At 44.5% G+C, this 15,623-nt stretch overlaps 1 protein-coding gene across 32 annotated transcripts in view; it reads right to left on the reverse strand.

Moving 5' to 3' along the window:
* ANK2 (ankyrin 2) overlaps window positions 1–15,623 on the reverse strand; it is a 568,387-nt gene that overhangs the window by 144,043 nt on the left and 408,721 nt on the right. For all 32 annotated transcript variants that reach the window (XM_061585294.1, XM_061585292.1, XM_061585317.1 and 29 more), the window contains 2 exons: window positions 6,381–6,479; window positions 1,154–1,351 (listed from right to left, as the gene is read on the reverse strand). In XM_061585294.1, the coding sequence (XP_061441278.1) occupies window positions 1,154–1,351; window positions 6,381–6,479 (297 nt within the window). The remainder of the gene's footprint in view (window positions 1–1,153; window positions 1,352–6,380; window positions 6,480–15,623) is intronic.

Consider the following 15,623-nt stretch of genomic DNA (forward strand, 5'->3'; position numbering starts at 1 on the left):
GGGCAAAAAATTTTGGTCATAACATACAAATGGATCAATGGGAAAATATGTGGAAAAAAGGTTTGAAATTTACACTATGCTATAATCTTAAAGAAAATTTTTATAAAATGATGTACCGTTGGTACATGACTCCAGAAAAGTTGTCAAAAATGTATAGTAATGTTTCTAATGTTTGTTGGAAATGTAAACAACAAGAAGGATCATTTTATCATATGTGGTGGTTATGTAAAAAGGCAAAATCATTTTGGGCACAGATAGGTAGGAAGATGCAAAAAATTCTAAAGATAAATATTCAGTCAAAACCAGAATTTTTTTTATTGGGTTTTATGGATAAACAAATAGAAAAGAAATATGGAAGAATAATATTATATATGATTACGGCAGCAAGATTATTATATGCACAAAAGTGGAAAATGGAATCAATACCAACAATGGAAGAATGGCTATTGAAATTAATGGATTTAGTAGAAATGGACAAATTGACATGTTTACTTAGAGAAAAATCGACAGATACATTTCTTAAGGAATGGAAGCCTCTCTTAGACTTTTTGTTGAAAGATCAAAATAAAATGATGATACTGGGATTTGACGATTAATTAAGACAGCCTACGGAGAAAAGGGATTCTGTATGTATACATTAAGGGACAGGTTTGATGTATATTATATACTTATAGCTGATCTGCGACAAATTGGAAGTCAACTATTTTATTTTTATTTTTTGTTGATGTATTGCTATGTTTTTTTGACTTTGTTTTGTTTGTCTTTTGAAAAATTTGAATAAAAATTATTAAAAAAAAAAAAAAAGAGATGGAAACTCCATACGTACACCAAAGTTTCAACAGCCACAAGGAACAGCCAAATCAACATGACTGTGGCTTTCTGCAGATGTTTCCCTTCCACACATAAGCTGAATGTGTGGAATACGAAGGGCAGCCATGCTCCTGCTGGCTTCACTCCCAGGGTCTATAGCCCAGTGTACCCACTGGCCCTGCGTCAATGTTCATGCCAACTGTGTGGACACTGGGAGCTGGGCTAGTCAATATGTAAATATCAGGAGTAAGGACCAGCAAGTGCTGCCCCTTTTTTATACATTTGCTGTGGGAAAATTTCTGAAGTCCCCTTGTGTTCAAGCAGAGGTACAAGAAAAAATTACCAGAGCTCGAGCATTTGGATTTGCTCTCTTGTCCAGTAGAAGTTTGGTGACACGATAGTGGCCACAGTGTGCAGCAACATGGAGGGCAGTCAAGTAATCCAGTGTGACATCATCAACAGGAGCTTTATGCTGCAGTAGGTGTTTGACACACTCCACGTGGTCACCTTGGGCAGCCATATGAAGTGGAGAGAGTCCATTCTGCACAAGCAATAAGACAAACAAAGTTGAAAATGGTGTCAAAATGGGGTTGAATCTAATAATAAACCTGCTCAAAGTAGATCCATTGAAATTAATAGAGACATGACTAACAGGCCTAAGTGAGACTGCTAACTAACTCTGAGTAGGACATAGTTGGATATAACCTATAAATTATTATAATTATTATCATTATTATTATCATCACCATAAGTGAACATAATTACGGCATCAGAGGAATTTCAAATTAATTTACAAACCTTAATGCAATAGTAAAAACACAGCACGTTGCCTATGCATAGCCCAATTATTTATTTATTTATTTCCCGCCCTTCCTCCCAGGAGCAGCTCAGGGTGGCAAACGAAAGCACTAAAAACAGTCTAAGACATCATAAAAACAGCCTTTAAAATATATTACAACAAAACATCTTTTAAAACATCTGTTTTCTTTTTAAAAAAGCTTTAAAACATCTTTTTAAAAAAGCTTTAAAACATCTTTTTAAAAAAAGCTTTAAAAGCATTATTAAAAAGCAATTCCAACACAGACACAGACAGGGATAAGGTCTCCACTTAAAAGGCTTGTTAAAAGAGGAAGGTCTTCAGTAGTGGCCAAAAGGATAACAGAGATGGCACCTGTCTAATATTTAAGGGGAGGGAATTCCAATGGGCAGGTGCCACTACACTAAAGGTCTGCTTCCTATGTTGTGTCAGACAAACCTCCTAATAAGATGGTATCTGCAGGAGGCCCTTACCTGCAGAGCATAATGATCAACTGGGTAAGACGGTCTTTCAGGTATCCTGGTCCCAAGCTCTATAGGGCTTTATATACCAAAAACAGAACCTTGAACTTAGCCCGGTAGCTAATAGGTAGCCAGTGCAATTCTTTCAGCAGTGGGGTGACATGCTGGTGATACTCTGCCCCAATGAGCTGTCTCGCCACCACATTTTGCACCAGCTGCAGCTTCCAGACCAACCTCAAGGGCAGCCCCACATAGAGCACATTACAGTAATCCAGTTTCGAGGTTACCAGTGCATGGACAACAGTGGTCAGGTTATGCTGGTCCAGAAATAGCTGTAATTGTCTTACTAGCCAAAGCTGGTAAAAGACACTCCTAGCCACGGAGGTCACCTGGGCCTCTAGCAACAAAGATAGATCCAGGAGCACCCCCAGACTACAGACCTGCTCCTTCAGAGGGAGTATGACCCCATCCAAAGCAGGCAACTGATCAATTACTGAACTCAGGAACCACCAACACACAGCACCTCCATCTTGCTAGGATTCAGTTTATTGGTCCTCCTCCAGCCCACCACTGAGTCCAGCACCATTCCAGAACTTGCACGGCCTCTCCCAATTCAGATGTTACAGAGAAATAGAGCTGGATATCATCAGCATACTGCTGACACCTCGCCTCAAAGCTCCTGATGTCTGCTCCCAAGGGCTTCATATAGATGTTAAACAGCATGGGGAACAAGATAGTATCCTGTGGCACCCCACAGCACAGCTGCCAGGGGCCTGAAATACAATCACACAATGCTATTCTCTGAAAACAACACTGGAAATAGGATTGGAACCACTGTAAAACAGTGCCTCCGATACCCATCTCACCAAGTCGGCCCAGAAGGATAGCATGGTCAATCGTATCAAAAGCTGCCGATGGATTAAGTAAAACTTAACAGGGTTGCACTCCCCCTGTCCTTCTCCCAATAAAGGTCATCCATCAGGGAGATCAAGGCCAATTCAGTCCCATAACCAGGCCTGAACCCAGACTTGAATGGGTCAAGATAATCTGTTTCATCCAAGACTACTTGCAATTGCTGTACCACAACACTCTCAAAAGGGGGTATTTGTGACTGGGCAGTAGTTGTCACCAGGGATGTGGAGTCGGTACGCCAGACCTTTGACTCCGACTCCTCTATTTTTCTACTGTCTGACTCCGACTCCTTCAATCCCTGGGGCTGATGGGAGTTGTAGTTTAAAAAAGTAACTTTTCCAAGCTCTGGATTCACGTGGTGGTGATGAAATGCCTTGTGCTACCATTTTACTACAGTAAATTTGTTATTACTAGTTAATATACATTTGCCATTTATGAAGGAGTTGGAGTCGGAGTCGGAATCGGAGTCGGTACATTTCTACCGACTCCAACTCCACCCAAAATTGCTCCCAACTCCAACTCCAACTCCGACTCCACGACTCCGACTCCACAGCCCTGGTTGTCACAAACCAATGGGTCCAGGGTGGGCTTTTTCAGGAGCAGTCGGATCACTGCCTCTTTCAGGGAGGCTGGAACCACTCCCTCCCACACCAATGCACTGACCACACCCTGGATCCACTTAGTCAAACCCCCTCAGCAATCTTAAATAAGCCAAGAAGGTTAAGGGTCAAGAGGACACATTGCTGGCCACATCATTGCAAGCACCTTGTCTACGTCATCAGGCCACATCAACTGAAACCAGTCCCAAGAAGTTGCAACAGACATTGCACTGGACACCTCATGGGAAACTACAGTAGATGTGGATGAGGCATCAAGATTGCTAAGGAGGCAAGCAACTTTACCCTCAAAGTGCCTTGCAAACAATTCACAGTGGGCCTCCGAAGGATCTAAAACTCCATTATCTGGAGTTGATGTCGACAGACCCCTGACAATACAGAAAAGCTCCACTGGGTGGCTACTTGAGGATGCGATGGAGGCAGAGAAGTGGGCCTTCCTTGCCACCCTCACCGCCACACAGTAGGCATGTTTATGATGTTTTACTCATGCCTGATCAGCCTCACAGCATGTCTTTTGCCACTTGCACTCTAGCCATCGTCCAGCCTATTTCATTGCCCTTAGTTCACTGGTGCACCAAGGTGAAAACTGAGCTTAACGATGCTAGACAGGATGCTCAGGGGCAACCGTGTTAAGAGCTCAACGCACCTAACTGTTCCACAGCATGCCAAGGGCTTCAATAGGGTCACCTGTATCTACTGAGAACTCCCCCAGGCCATTCAGGAATCCTATGGATTCCATTAGTCTCCGGGGGCCGACCATCTTAATCTGTCCACCACCCCTGCAGGGGAGGATAGGATCCGTAAGTCTAAACTTCACCAGGAAGTGGTCTGACCATGACAATGGGGTGACATCCACACACCCCATCTCCAGACCAATCCTTCCTCCATCTGGAGCAAAAACCAAGTCGAGATTGGGCCCTGCACTATGTGTCAGGCCAGTGACAACTTGAGACAGCCTCATGGTCGTCATGGAGGCCATGAAGTCCTGAGCTGGAACACTAGAGGCAGCCTCAGCATGAACACTGAAATCACAATAGTTCTGGGCTCCTCCAATGCCACAGCTGAGACAGCCTCTGCCAGCTTGGTCAGCAAAGCTGCCAGGCAGCAAGGTGAACGGTACACCAGCAGCAACCCTAGTTTATTGTCTCCTTGGCCTGATGCAGGCCCTCACAGCCAGGTCCAAGACAGAGTGGTTTCCTGGTAACAGAAATGGAATTTCTGTAGACCACAGCAACTCCTCCCCATTGTCCCTGCAGCCTGTGCAGTTGTTGCACCAAGTATCCAGGTGGGCAAAGCTGGGTCATATCAACTCCTCCCAGCTCACCCACCCAGGTCTCGGTAATGCACACCAAATCGGCACCTTCATCCATGATCAAATCATGGATGAACATGGTCTTATTGTGTACCGATCTGGCATTAAACAACAGCACATACAGGCCAGTGGGCACAGCACATGAGCAATGAGGAACCCATCCATGAGGGGAGTGGGAGCGAGGAACAAGGCGTAGATAGCCTTGCCTTCATCTTCTATGGTAGCTCACCTCCTCTCCATGGCTATACCTCCCTCTACCCATGATCACTGAAATTGGGGTGGCAATACACATGTTTCTCCTTACTAAGACTTCTCCTAAATACTTGATATGGACACAAGAGACCACCAACAAAACCTACCTGAACTAGTTATCCCAGTAGGCCTGTGACAGAATTGGGAACAGTCAGACACACTCAATAATTTTCACACAGGGCACATCTAACCCCCCCCATCTCACACCCAGGGAGTACAAGCCTTCTGCCAGTTGCAGACTCTCACTCTGAAGGCATCTGGTGACTTTCTCCTATCTGTACAGGCTCTCACCCTGCACAGGAACTACACATGCGCCATACGCCCTCCCCACTGCCAATCTCCTCTAGATTGGTTAAAAAAAATAGAAGGGGGTAGTGCCCTCACCCTCACCAGTGGTGATGCCACCAGGACTGCCACCCAAAGCCCCCTGACCCAGCCAGGACCTGACGCAAGAGGCTGCAAGATTGACTGCAGCCTCTCTCTGCAGTCAGGATCCCAGTCTTTGCAGCAGTTACCTGGGACCTCAGCTGTCTCAAGAGACAGCAACCCAGAGGAGCGAGCGAGCAAGCACCCAGATGCTCAAGTACCCACTCCCAGGGAAGGTCTTCTCCAGTCCCCCAGATGTTCCAACGGTATTTTGCTGGATATCCCTCAAGGCTTTGTGCACATTTGCTTGGAACCCATGCAAAGCCACATACCGTTTTGGAGGCACACAAAGGGATGCTCGTCCATCCCTAATTTAGATCCAACCTATTGTCTACCATATTTCCAGCAGTGTAAATGGAACATGAAGTCTAGTTCCTCTGAGATATCCTCAGATGCCTTCATTGAATGAGATCATGATTGTGAGGGGAAATTGAGAAAATGCATTCTTATGCATCAAGAGCAGCTGAACATTAGAAAAACAAAATACAATAATCAGTTTTTTTTCTGTAGCCTATATCACCTGCACTAACCTGAGTTAGACTACATTCTCCAGGCTGGTATTTGGAAGTCTTGGTTAAACTGTGCATATGCTTATGTGCAGGAATACAGCAGAATATTAACATATATATCTATAACACTTATATAGTATTTCTATCCTAGATTCACTGCTTTATACATATGTACTGTAATCTATCTAGATCTTTCAAGATCAGGCAAACTTCCTTAAAATAAAGGCCTGAAATTAACAATCTTTTCTATTGTGAACTACACACCTTGGTCCTGGCAAGCAGCGGAGCACCTCGTTCCAGAAGGAGTTCTACAACCTGATCATGTCCACTTCGTGCAGCGCAGTGGAGCGGAGTCAGTCCATCCTTAAAAGAAGTAACAGCAAAATGTCAAGCATAAAGAACACTTGTGTGTCCATGGAACATTCTATTCCTTGAGTCATCTGTTATCTGCCACTGCCCAAAACACTGCAGCACAATTGGGCATTTTCTGTGAGGGACGTGTTTGGAGAACCACTTGTCAGTGAAATCGTATGGTATCTTTCAAGCAAATGACCATCACCACTCAGGAAGAACCGGCACTGGCATGAAGAGACATTACACATTTCAGATGACCAAAATGGTAAGCTGCCTCCCTCCCTGCCTCCATGGGCAGAAGTATTTCCTAGTGGCTTCCACATGGATGCACCAATGTACACCAGTCTCCAGTTCAGAAGCCAAAGAGAAGAGGCATTTTCTCCTAGTATCTCTATGATTTTGGAACTGTCCTGGCTGCCTGTATGTACTCATGGTAAAATGATATAGAGCAAATCCCTGAATTGTTTCAGATTGCTTTTGAAACAGGGCATGAAAGTCAATACTACAAAGATTTGGGGGGACCAGAATAGGGAGATGGGGAAAGAAGAACTGAAAAACATAGCATGAAATCAACAGAGGAAGAAGTGTTAATTTGCTAAGGGTGAAAAGCAAACAAGGCCTAACAGCCATTTGGCAAACTTGCTGTGACAGCACTGTCTCTCCGTTGAAGAACATCCTGTCCCAAAGCACTTGCAAGGCTTCTCTGCTACTGAACATGATGGTTAGCAAAAGACAAGTCAATGAAAGATTTAGGGACTGAGTGCATTCTAGGTGACTCTAGACCTCAGAGAACAAGAGATGGAGAGGGAATGACTGAGTTTAAAGTAAAGTAGGATGTACATTGCTAAATGAGAGGACATAAGGAAAGGACGCAAAGGGAAAGAAATCTGCCCAAATTATACTGGATGTTGTCTTTGGAGACATTTGCAAACATGCCCATTTCCATTGGACACAATTCAGCAAGAGTTACTAGCAACCAAGGCCCCATCTGCACTATACATTTAAAGCAGTATTATACCACTTAAAGAGTCATGGCTTCGCCAAAAGATTTCTGGAAACTTTTTTTTTTTATCGTTAATTTTTATTCAAAGTTTCAAAAAACAAAACAAAACAAAAACAAATTAATAACTAATACAATAAAATAAAATGTTGACTTCCGATTTGTCGCAGATCAGTTATAGGTCTATAATATATAACAAACCTGTCTCTTAATATATTACAAAATCACTTTCCTCCAGTAGTTATCTTAATTAATCATCAAATCTCATTAACATCAATTTATTCTTTCCGCAAAAAGTCAAAGAGAGGTTTCCACTCCTTGAGAAATATATCCATCAATTTTTCTCCAAATAAACATGTCAATTAATCCATCTCATCAAGTCTGCTAGGTCCAGTAATTTCAATAGCCATTCTTCCATTATCAGTGTTAATTCCATCTTCCATCTTCCATCCTTGCACCCATAATAATCTTGCTGTCATAGTCATATATAATAAGAGTCTGATGGGAATTTCCTTCCTCACAAATATTTCCTTGCCATCAATTCTGAATGTGTTACTGAAATGTTGTTGTAAAGTCATATCTCTGTTCCTCTTTTTTACGAAATGCACTAGCACATCTCTTGAGAATTTTTCCATTGTCACATATCTGTAATTAATTCTATAAATTTTCTCTATTTCAAGCTCCATCACATCATTCCAGTCCAGAAATTTTTTTGAAACATTGATAGCTTTATCTCTGATATCTTCATCAATTTCTTCAGGGACAACGCTGAATCCAAACAGTAATCTTTATCTCTAGGGTCCATAAACTCCAAATCTTTTTCCAGTTCCACATTTGATATATCTGTTCCAATCTCCAGGACTTGCATCTTCCCTTTAATTTTTCTTTCTTCTTCTATTGCTTGTCTAGTTATATCTTTGATCTCATCAACCTCCTCTCTCATAAAATCCCCTATTTATTTCAACTCCTGCTTCATTTTGCCAAATTCAATTTTCATCTCTTGTTTGCCATGTCTCAGTTCTTGTTTCGTTATCTCAATCTCATCCATTATTTTCTGAAACATATTTACATCCAGGGTCTCAGCCACTTTCTTAATTGTCATTCTTAAAACCAAGAAGAAGAAAAACCCTTCACTTTCCAATATAGCACTATTCCCAAGCAAAGAGCAATTTATTTCTTTTTCCAGCAACAAAGGAGTTAATATTCCAAACCTGATGACATCATAATGTAGACAGCACAAACTGCCTTATCTCTTATGTGTCCAAGAATGCAAAACAAATTTAGTTCACAGCATCCAAATAGTTAGTGGCATAAAGAACAAGCAGATTCGTCAAAATGAAGTAGACCAAAAAAAATAGTCCCAGACATATAATACTCAAAAGTTCATATAAATCAAAAATTTTCTCCTCAGATTAGATGCCCCTCATCCGTTTGTATCTTTATAATGCTCAATTCCAGACCAGCTTTTTGCAATAAAAACAGGTAAGCTATTTCGATTTCCTTCCGCCTTAATTCCATATATAAAAGAGAAAAGTTATAACTCCCCCAGGGATTCTTTACTGCTGATTCTTTTAACAAATCTCTTTTACTGCAACAATTTAAGCCAAATGATAAGGACAGACAGAAGAATGCTTCCCTGTTAAAATTTGTTTTTCTTTGAAGAAAAGAAAAACGTCTCGCTTAATCAGTTTGAGCTTGCTTGAAATTCCCTGGCTCCGTCCGACATTGCTGGCTGGTCCTTCGTTCATAGGCGATCCTAATGAATTCAAGTCCCCCAACAAACACAGCGAAGCTTGTGGATGATCTCTTCATTTCTCCCTTGCCTGGGAGAAAGTTTTTACCAGTCAAAAAAAACCCTTTTGACTGGTTTTAAAACTGAAAAAGCTTCCTCTGAGACGAGAGCTCGTCTCAGAGGCAGGCACAAGCGAAGCAATCCTTCCCGGAAGTCCCCGGAAACTTTATTTTGTTAAGGGTACTGAGTGTTGTTAGGAAACCCCTATTCCCCTCACATAGCTACAATTCCCAGAGTTCCTTGGGAAGAGGGATTCTGGGAATTGTAGCCCTCTGAGGGGAAATTTAACTCATAATGTAAATTAATGTTTCTGCTCTTTTTTCTTATTTATTTATTTTATTTATTTATTTTCATTTCTAGACCGCCCATAGCTAATAGCTCTCTGGGCGGTGTACAAAACGAGATTAAAGTACAATATAGAATAACATCAATAACAAAGGAACACATTAAACTAAAAACATAAACATAAAGCATTAAACATTAAAATGCCTGGGAGTATAGCCAGGTCTTAACCTGGCGCCTAAAAGAAAGAACCGTAGGCGCCAGGCGTATTTCCTCCGCTAAGCTGTTCCATAATTCGGGGGCCACCACAGAAAAGGCCCTAGATCTAGTAACAGTCCTCCGGGCATCCTGGTGAGTTAGTACCCGGAGGAGGGCCTTAGATACTGAACGAAGTGAACGGGTAGGTTCATAGCGGGAGAGGCGTTCTTAGCACTATTGCCTGTTTATTGATACTTTTATTAAAAGAGTGCCAAGACTTGGAAGATTAATTAAACATTTCCAAAACATTATTTTTATACATCAATAACTTGTTCCCTTGCTTTTGATTCTCTGCCAGTCCCATCTCTTATTCCCTAATCTGTCCCACCTCATGGGGCGCCCAAATTCTCATAGTCATAGACCCTCTTGTCCACAGACGCCCTGTCCATCATGCTTTATTTTATCAACATTTTTCTTCTCCAGACAGGACTCTGAGATCACACAGTGCATAACAACTGGCTTTTCTAGTGGCTGCATAATATAACTGTGGATGCTGTGTTACCTGCTGATTTCTCAGCATTCCCCATTCAGTAGGTGTGTTCATCTGCACAGCCTGCTTGCTAGAGACAGTGTCTTTAGAGCTGCCCCGAAATTTCACAGAAGACATTTTTCTGAGAAAACTACTGAGATTTTTCTTTTTCTCTTCCCCCTCCCAAATGACAGCCACTTTGCAGAATTCTATCTGAATATTTCCACCAATTTTTAAATTGTTGTTATGATGGCTATTTCTCCATCTGCACCACCTCAATGCCCTAGAATGCTGCTAGGACGCCAAATGGTGACCATGCTGCCAACGCAGTTGGGGCTGCGGCTACCTGCAGCAACACTCACACACTAAGATAAAAAGATTGTTGAACCCCACCCATTAGCTACTCTTGGAGAATTTCTCTGCCTCCTGGAAAAAAATCAGTAAAATGGTTGCCCCAATTTCTCTGCCCACAAATAGGGTGAAGAATTATGAGAGGCCATTTCTTCACAGCTCTGCTCTTAAGATAGCAGTATTCCCTTCTTCAAAGCTGATGAGTGAAGTGACTGAAAGTAACTGTCAATATGTACATGTGTACTTCTCAAGCACCCTTCATAGTACACTCTCAAGGCACTGGCTTCAAATGCACTGGAATGAGAAAACCATACTATGGAAGACAGTATGAGCAGTGCTCCACTTCAGTAGGAAAAATGATGCCATTACTGAAACATGAAAAACCCAGACTCAGATTAAGCCCTAGTGAGCCCCACACATATGTGCAGAAAATTAAAGGAATACATTAAGTCATATCTTTTTGCCCAGGCCTGTCATTTCTGAAGTTTTGTTTTTATCTGTTTTTACAATGATGTTTTACTGCCTTATGATACTGTTTTATTGTTTTATGTTATTTTTGTATATTGCTTAGAAATTTTTAAATATTAAGCAGTTTAGAAGAGACATTTGGTCTTACCGTGAAATCGGTCTTCTCTGTGCATGTCAAAGATGATATCAGGTGGGTAACTAGCTCCACCTAGCGGTTGAAGGCAAAAGTGTACTGCTGACGTTTTACTGTAGCTCCATTCCTGGTCTGCGCCTGCTCCGTGCTCAGTTTACAATGACAAGCCTACCAAATCAGGCCAATAAACGCCACAAACAAGACCAGACAACAGTACTCATACACTCTCTGCTCCAGAACTAACCGTGCTTATAAAGGCAGCCCAGCCCTCATAGGGAGTGGCCCTGATATCATCTTTGACATGCACAGAGAAGACCGATTTCACGGTAAGACCAAATGTCTCTTCTCCTGTGCATGGAAAGATGATATCAGGTGGGACATACCAAAGCTGACCCATGTAGGGTGGGAATACTGCTGGGCTGTGGTCACGAATGATTCTTGAGGACGTGCTGTAGCACCCTCCTCCCAAAGGCTGCCTCCGATGAAGCATAGGAGTCAATGTTATAATGTTTAATGAACGTATTGGGAGTGGACCATGTGGCTGCTCTACAAATCTCTGCGAGAGGGGCATTACGGGAAAAGGCCGCTGATGTGGCCGCTGCTCTGGTAGAGTGAACTACTATTCCGGTAGGATGAGCCAATCTTAGAGAGGCATAAGCTAATGATATGCATGCCTTAATCCACCTGGCTAGTGTGGACGTGGACACCTTATTCCCTAGGGAGGTAGGGTGGAAAGAGACAAACAAATTATCTGTTTCCTGAATTGGCTTTGTCTTGGAAATATAAACTTTAAGCGCTCTTTGCACATCAAGAGAGTGCCAGGCTTTCTCTAAAGGGTGGACAGGATTCGGACAAAAGAACGGCAATATCAGCTCTTGCTGGCAATGGAAGGTAGACAACACTTTGGGACGAAAGGAAGGAACAGTACGTAGGACTACTCTATCCTTATGAAACATATAAAATTTTTTATGGACGGATAGGGCATTCAACTCAGATACTCTACGGGCCGAAGTGATGACCACGAGAAACAAGACCTTAAAGGAGAGAAGACGGAGGGAAACCTGACTCAGAGGTTCAAATGGAGGTCTTTGAAGGGCTGACAAAACTTTATGTAAATCCCAAGTTGGGTAGTGGTGCTCCGTAGGTGGTGCTGTTATTGTCGCACCCCTGAGGAAACGTTTGACGAAGGGGTAAGATCCGATCGGATTATCCAGAGATCTGGAGAGGATTGCCGACAAGGCCGAACTTGGCACTTCAGGGTATTTGGTCTGAGACCCAAAGATAAGCCGTCTTGTAGAAAAGACAAGATCTGGTTGACCCCCGCCTTCCGAGGAAGAATTCCTTTCTGCTGTGACCAGGATGAGAAGGCCTTCCATGTGCTCTCATAAATTCTGAGTGTGGAAGGGCGTCTAGAAGCCATCATAGTTTCCAACACTTGGGGAGAGATGCCTTTTTCAAGAGTCTCCTCCGTTCAAGTTCCATACAGGAAGCGCCCACCACTCTGGATCCGGGTGCCGGAGCTGTCCCTGAGAGAGTAGGTCCCTTCGCACTGGAATCTGCCATGGTGGTTCCACCGACAGGTCGAGAAGGGCTGGAAAGCAAGGTCTCCGTGGCCACCATGGAGCCACTAATAGAATTGCCGATCCCTCGGCCCGAAGCTTTTTGATCAGCCTGGGAATAACTGGAATCGGAGGAAAGGCATACAGTCTGCCCGGAGGCCACCGGAAAGTTAAGGCATCTGTTCCCTCCGCGCCTGGTGTCACATACCGGGAGAGGAACCTCTTACCTGTCGATTGTGCCTGGTGGCAAAGAGATCCGCATGAATGCGGCCAAAACGTTTCACTATCTGATGAAAGGCCTCTGGATGAAGAGTCCATTTCCCGTGAAGTAGCTTTTCCCGACTGAGCCAGTCCGCTTGGCTGTTGTCCTCCCCCTTGAGATATTCTGCCGCTATCAAGTCGACATTGTTCTCTCCCCATGGGAAGAGGAGAAAGGCTACCTTCTGAAGAAGGAGGGAGCATGTACCCCCCTGACAGTTCAAATAAGATTTGGCCGACACATTGTCTGTTCTGACCAGCACTGCTCCCAACTGTCTGGAGGTCGCAAGGTGCCTGAGGGCCAGACGAACTGCACGCAGTTCGAGCACGTTGATCGGCAGAGTGGATTCCTGAGGCGACCATGTGCCTTGAACCACCTGCCTGTCGCTTATAGTTCCCCAACCTGATAAGCTGGCATCTGATGTTATCAGGGTGTGTGGTGGATCCTGGAACGGAACGCCTCTCGTTAGGTTGAATTCGTGGGCCCACCACAACAGTGACTGTCGAACCTGTGGTGACAGAGTTATCCTGCGGTGATGTCTGGACGCTATGTCAAATTGGAAGGGCAGAAGTGCCCACTGAAGTGTGCGGGAGTGATGACGTGCCCAAGACGTCATTTGGAACGTGGACACCATCAAGCCGAGAAGTGTTGCCAATTTCATCAGGTCCGGCGAGGGGGATGATAGGATATCCAATGCTACTTGTCTCACCGCGAAGCGGAGGTACCTTCTGTGAGGGGGAAAGATTGGTATGTGAAGGTATGCCTCCTTCAGGTCGATAGAGGAGAGGGAGTCCCCTATCCTCAGCGCTTCCGTGATTGAAAGCAAGGTGTCCATACGAAACTTGCGATATTGTATGAAGCAGTTTAGACTTTTGAGGTCTAACACAGGCCTGGACGAACCGACTTTTTTCCCGACAGTGAAGAATAGAGAGTAACTTCCCAGGAACCTCTCTCCTGGAGGAACTTTCTCGATGGCTGCCATGTGCCGAAGATGGGAAACTGACCGCAAAACTTTGTCCCTGTTGTGTGGATTCGTTGATAGAGGGGATGGAATGAATCCCGCTGGAGAGGTGGAAGAAAATTCCAGGCGAAGGCCGTATCGAAGAGTGTGTAGGACCCACCGATCGGAGGACAAGTCCTTCCATCGGTGAGCAAACTGTTGGAGACGGCCACCCACCGGCGAGGCGGAGGCGTCAGAACTGACCTCTGTTTCCACGTGACTGGGGTGTGAATCCGGAGCGACCCGAAAGGTGTTGTTGGGACTTAAGCTGGCTGCGCTGTCTATTCCAGAAGGGACGGCTGTAGTGGGCGTCCTTCTGTCTTCCAAAGGGATGTGAGCCCCGAAAGGAGTACGACGGGAAATATGGATGGAGTGACCGACGAAAGGTTCTGCCGTCATCCCTTTTCCTGGTGGATGGGATGGACTTTTTCTTTTCCTTAGTTTCCAAGACATGCGCGAGGGCGGTGTCCCCGAATAATTTGCCTCCCACGTAGGGTTCCGAGGCAAGGTTCGAGCGAGCTGCAGGGTCTGCTTCCCAGTGATGAAGCGAAAGGGTCCTTCGCGTGAAGACCCCTGCCGTCAGTGACCTTGCTGCGAACTGCATAGCATCCATGGACGCATCTGCCATGAAGGTAACCGCCCGAGAGACTTTCAGCAGAGATTTGCGCACTCGGGTTGGGTCTTGCTGTGGGTCATCCAGCAGGTCCTCCAACCAGAGAAGGGAAGCTCGAGCAAATACCGAGGAGGCTGCTGCTGCCCTGATGGAAAGCACACTAGCCTTGTGCGCTCTTCTAAGCCCCTGGTCCATCTTACGCTCAGTGGTATCCTTGAGGTGAGCATCTGAGTCTTTCAGGTTCAAAGATGGATTCAGGAGATTGACTATAGGCGCGTCTATGAGCGGGATCTTCAACTGATCCATGAGCGGTTGATCTAGTGTATAATATTTGTTGGCGATGGAAACTGACTTTTTGAATTGTAAAGGAATGTCGAATTCTGATTTGAGCACCTTCGGAAGAAGAGAAGGAAGCTTCAACACTCTCGACCTAGGTTTTGGATCCGGACATACTGCTGCCACTCTCAAGGTAGATGGAGTAGGAGAATCCTCTGTAGAAGTGAGAGCAAGGGCTTCCATCGCCTTGCACAGCAGAGGAAGAAAATGAGCCTCTTGAAATATCCTGGTAGATAGAATCTCCTCAGATTCCGACTCCCCACTCCATTCCTCCTCATCCAAGACAATCAATTCATTTTCTGCGTCCACAGGCTCCTGGTCAGGGAGCTGAAGATGTCTGCCTTGAGATGCCGCATGGGGATCTGGAGACGAGCGGCCAGGAGAAGGGCGAGGATCTGTCCGCAAGTGATCTGTAAGCGGATACCTCGATGGCTGGGAGCCTGAAGCTGTTTGAGAAGACAAGTCCCTGGCCAGATCCAATAAGAGAGCCTCTCTCAGCTGCTCCTTAATCTGTTGAATTGAATGCGCTGACAGATGTAACTGAACAGGGCAAGCCTGAGTGTGAGAAGAGTAGAGCCTATGCCCTTCAACCGATTGAACCTGTTGAACAGGGATTGGTTCATCCAAAAACCC

This window comes from Rhineura floridana, chromosome 9, assembly GCF_030035675.1.
Source record: "Rhineura floridana isolate rRhiFlo1 chromosome 9, rRhiFlo1.hap2, whole genome shotgun sequence".
In the NCBI taxonomy this organism is placed as follows: domain Eukaryota; kingdom Metazoa; phylum Chordata; class Lepidosauria; order Squamata; family Rhineuridae; genus Rhineura; species Rhineura floridana.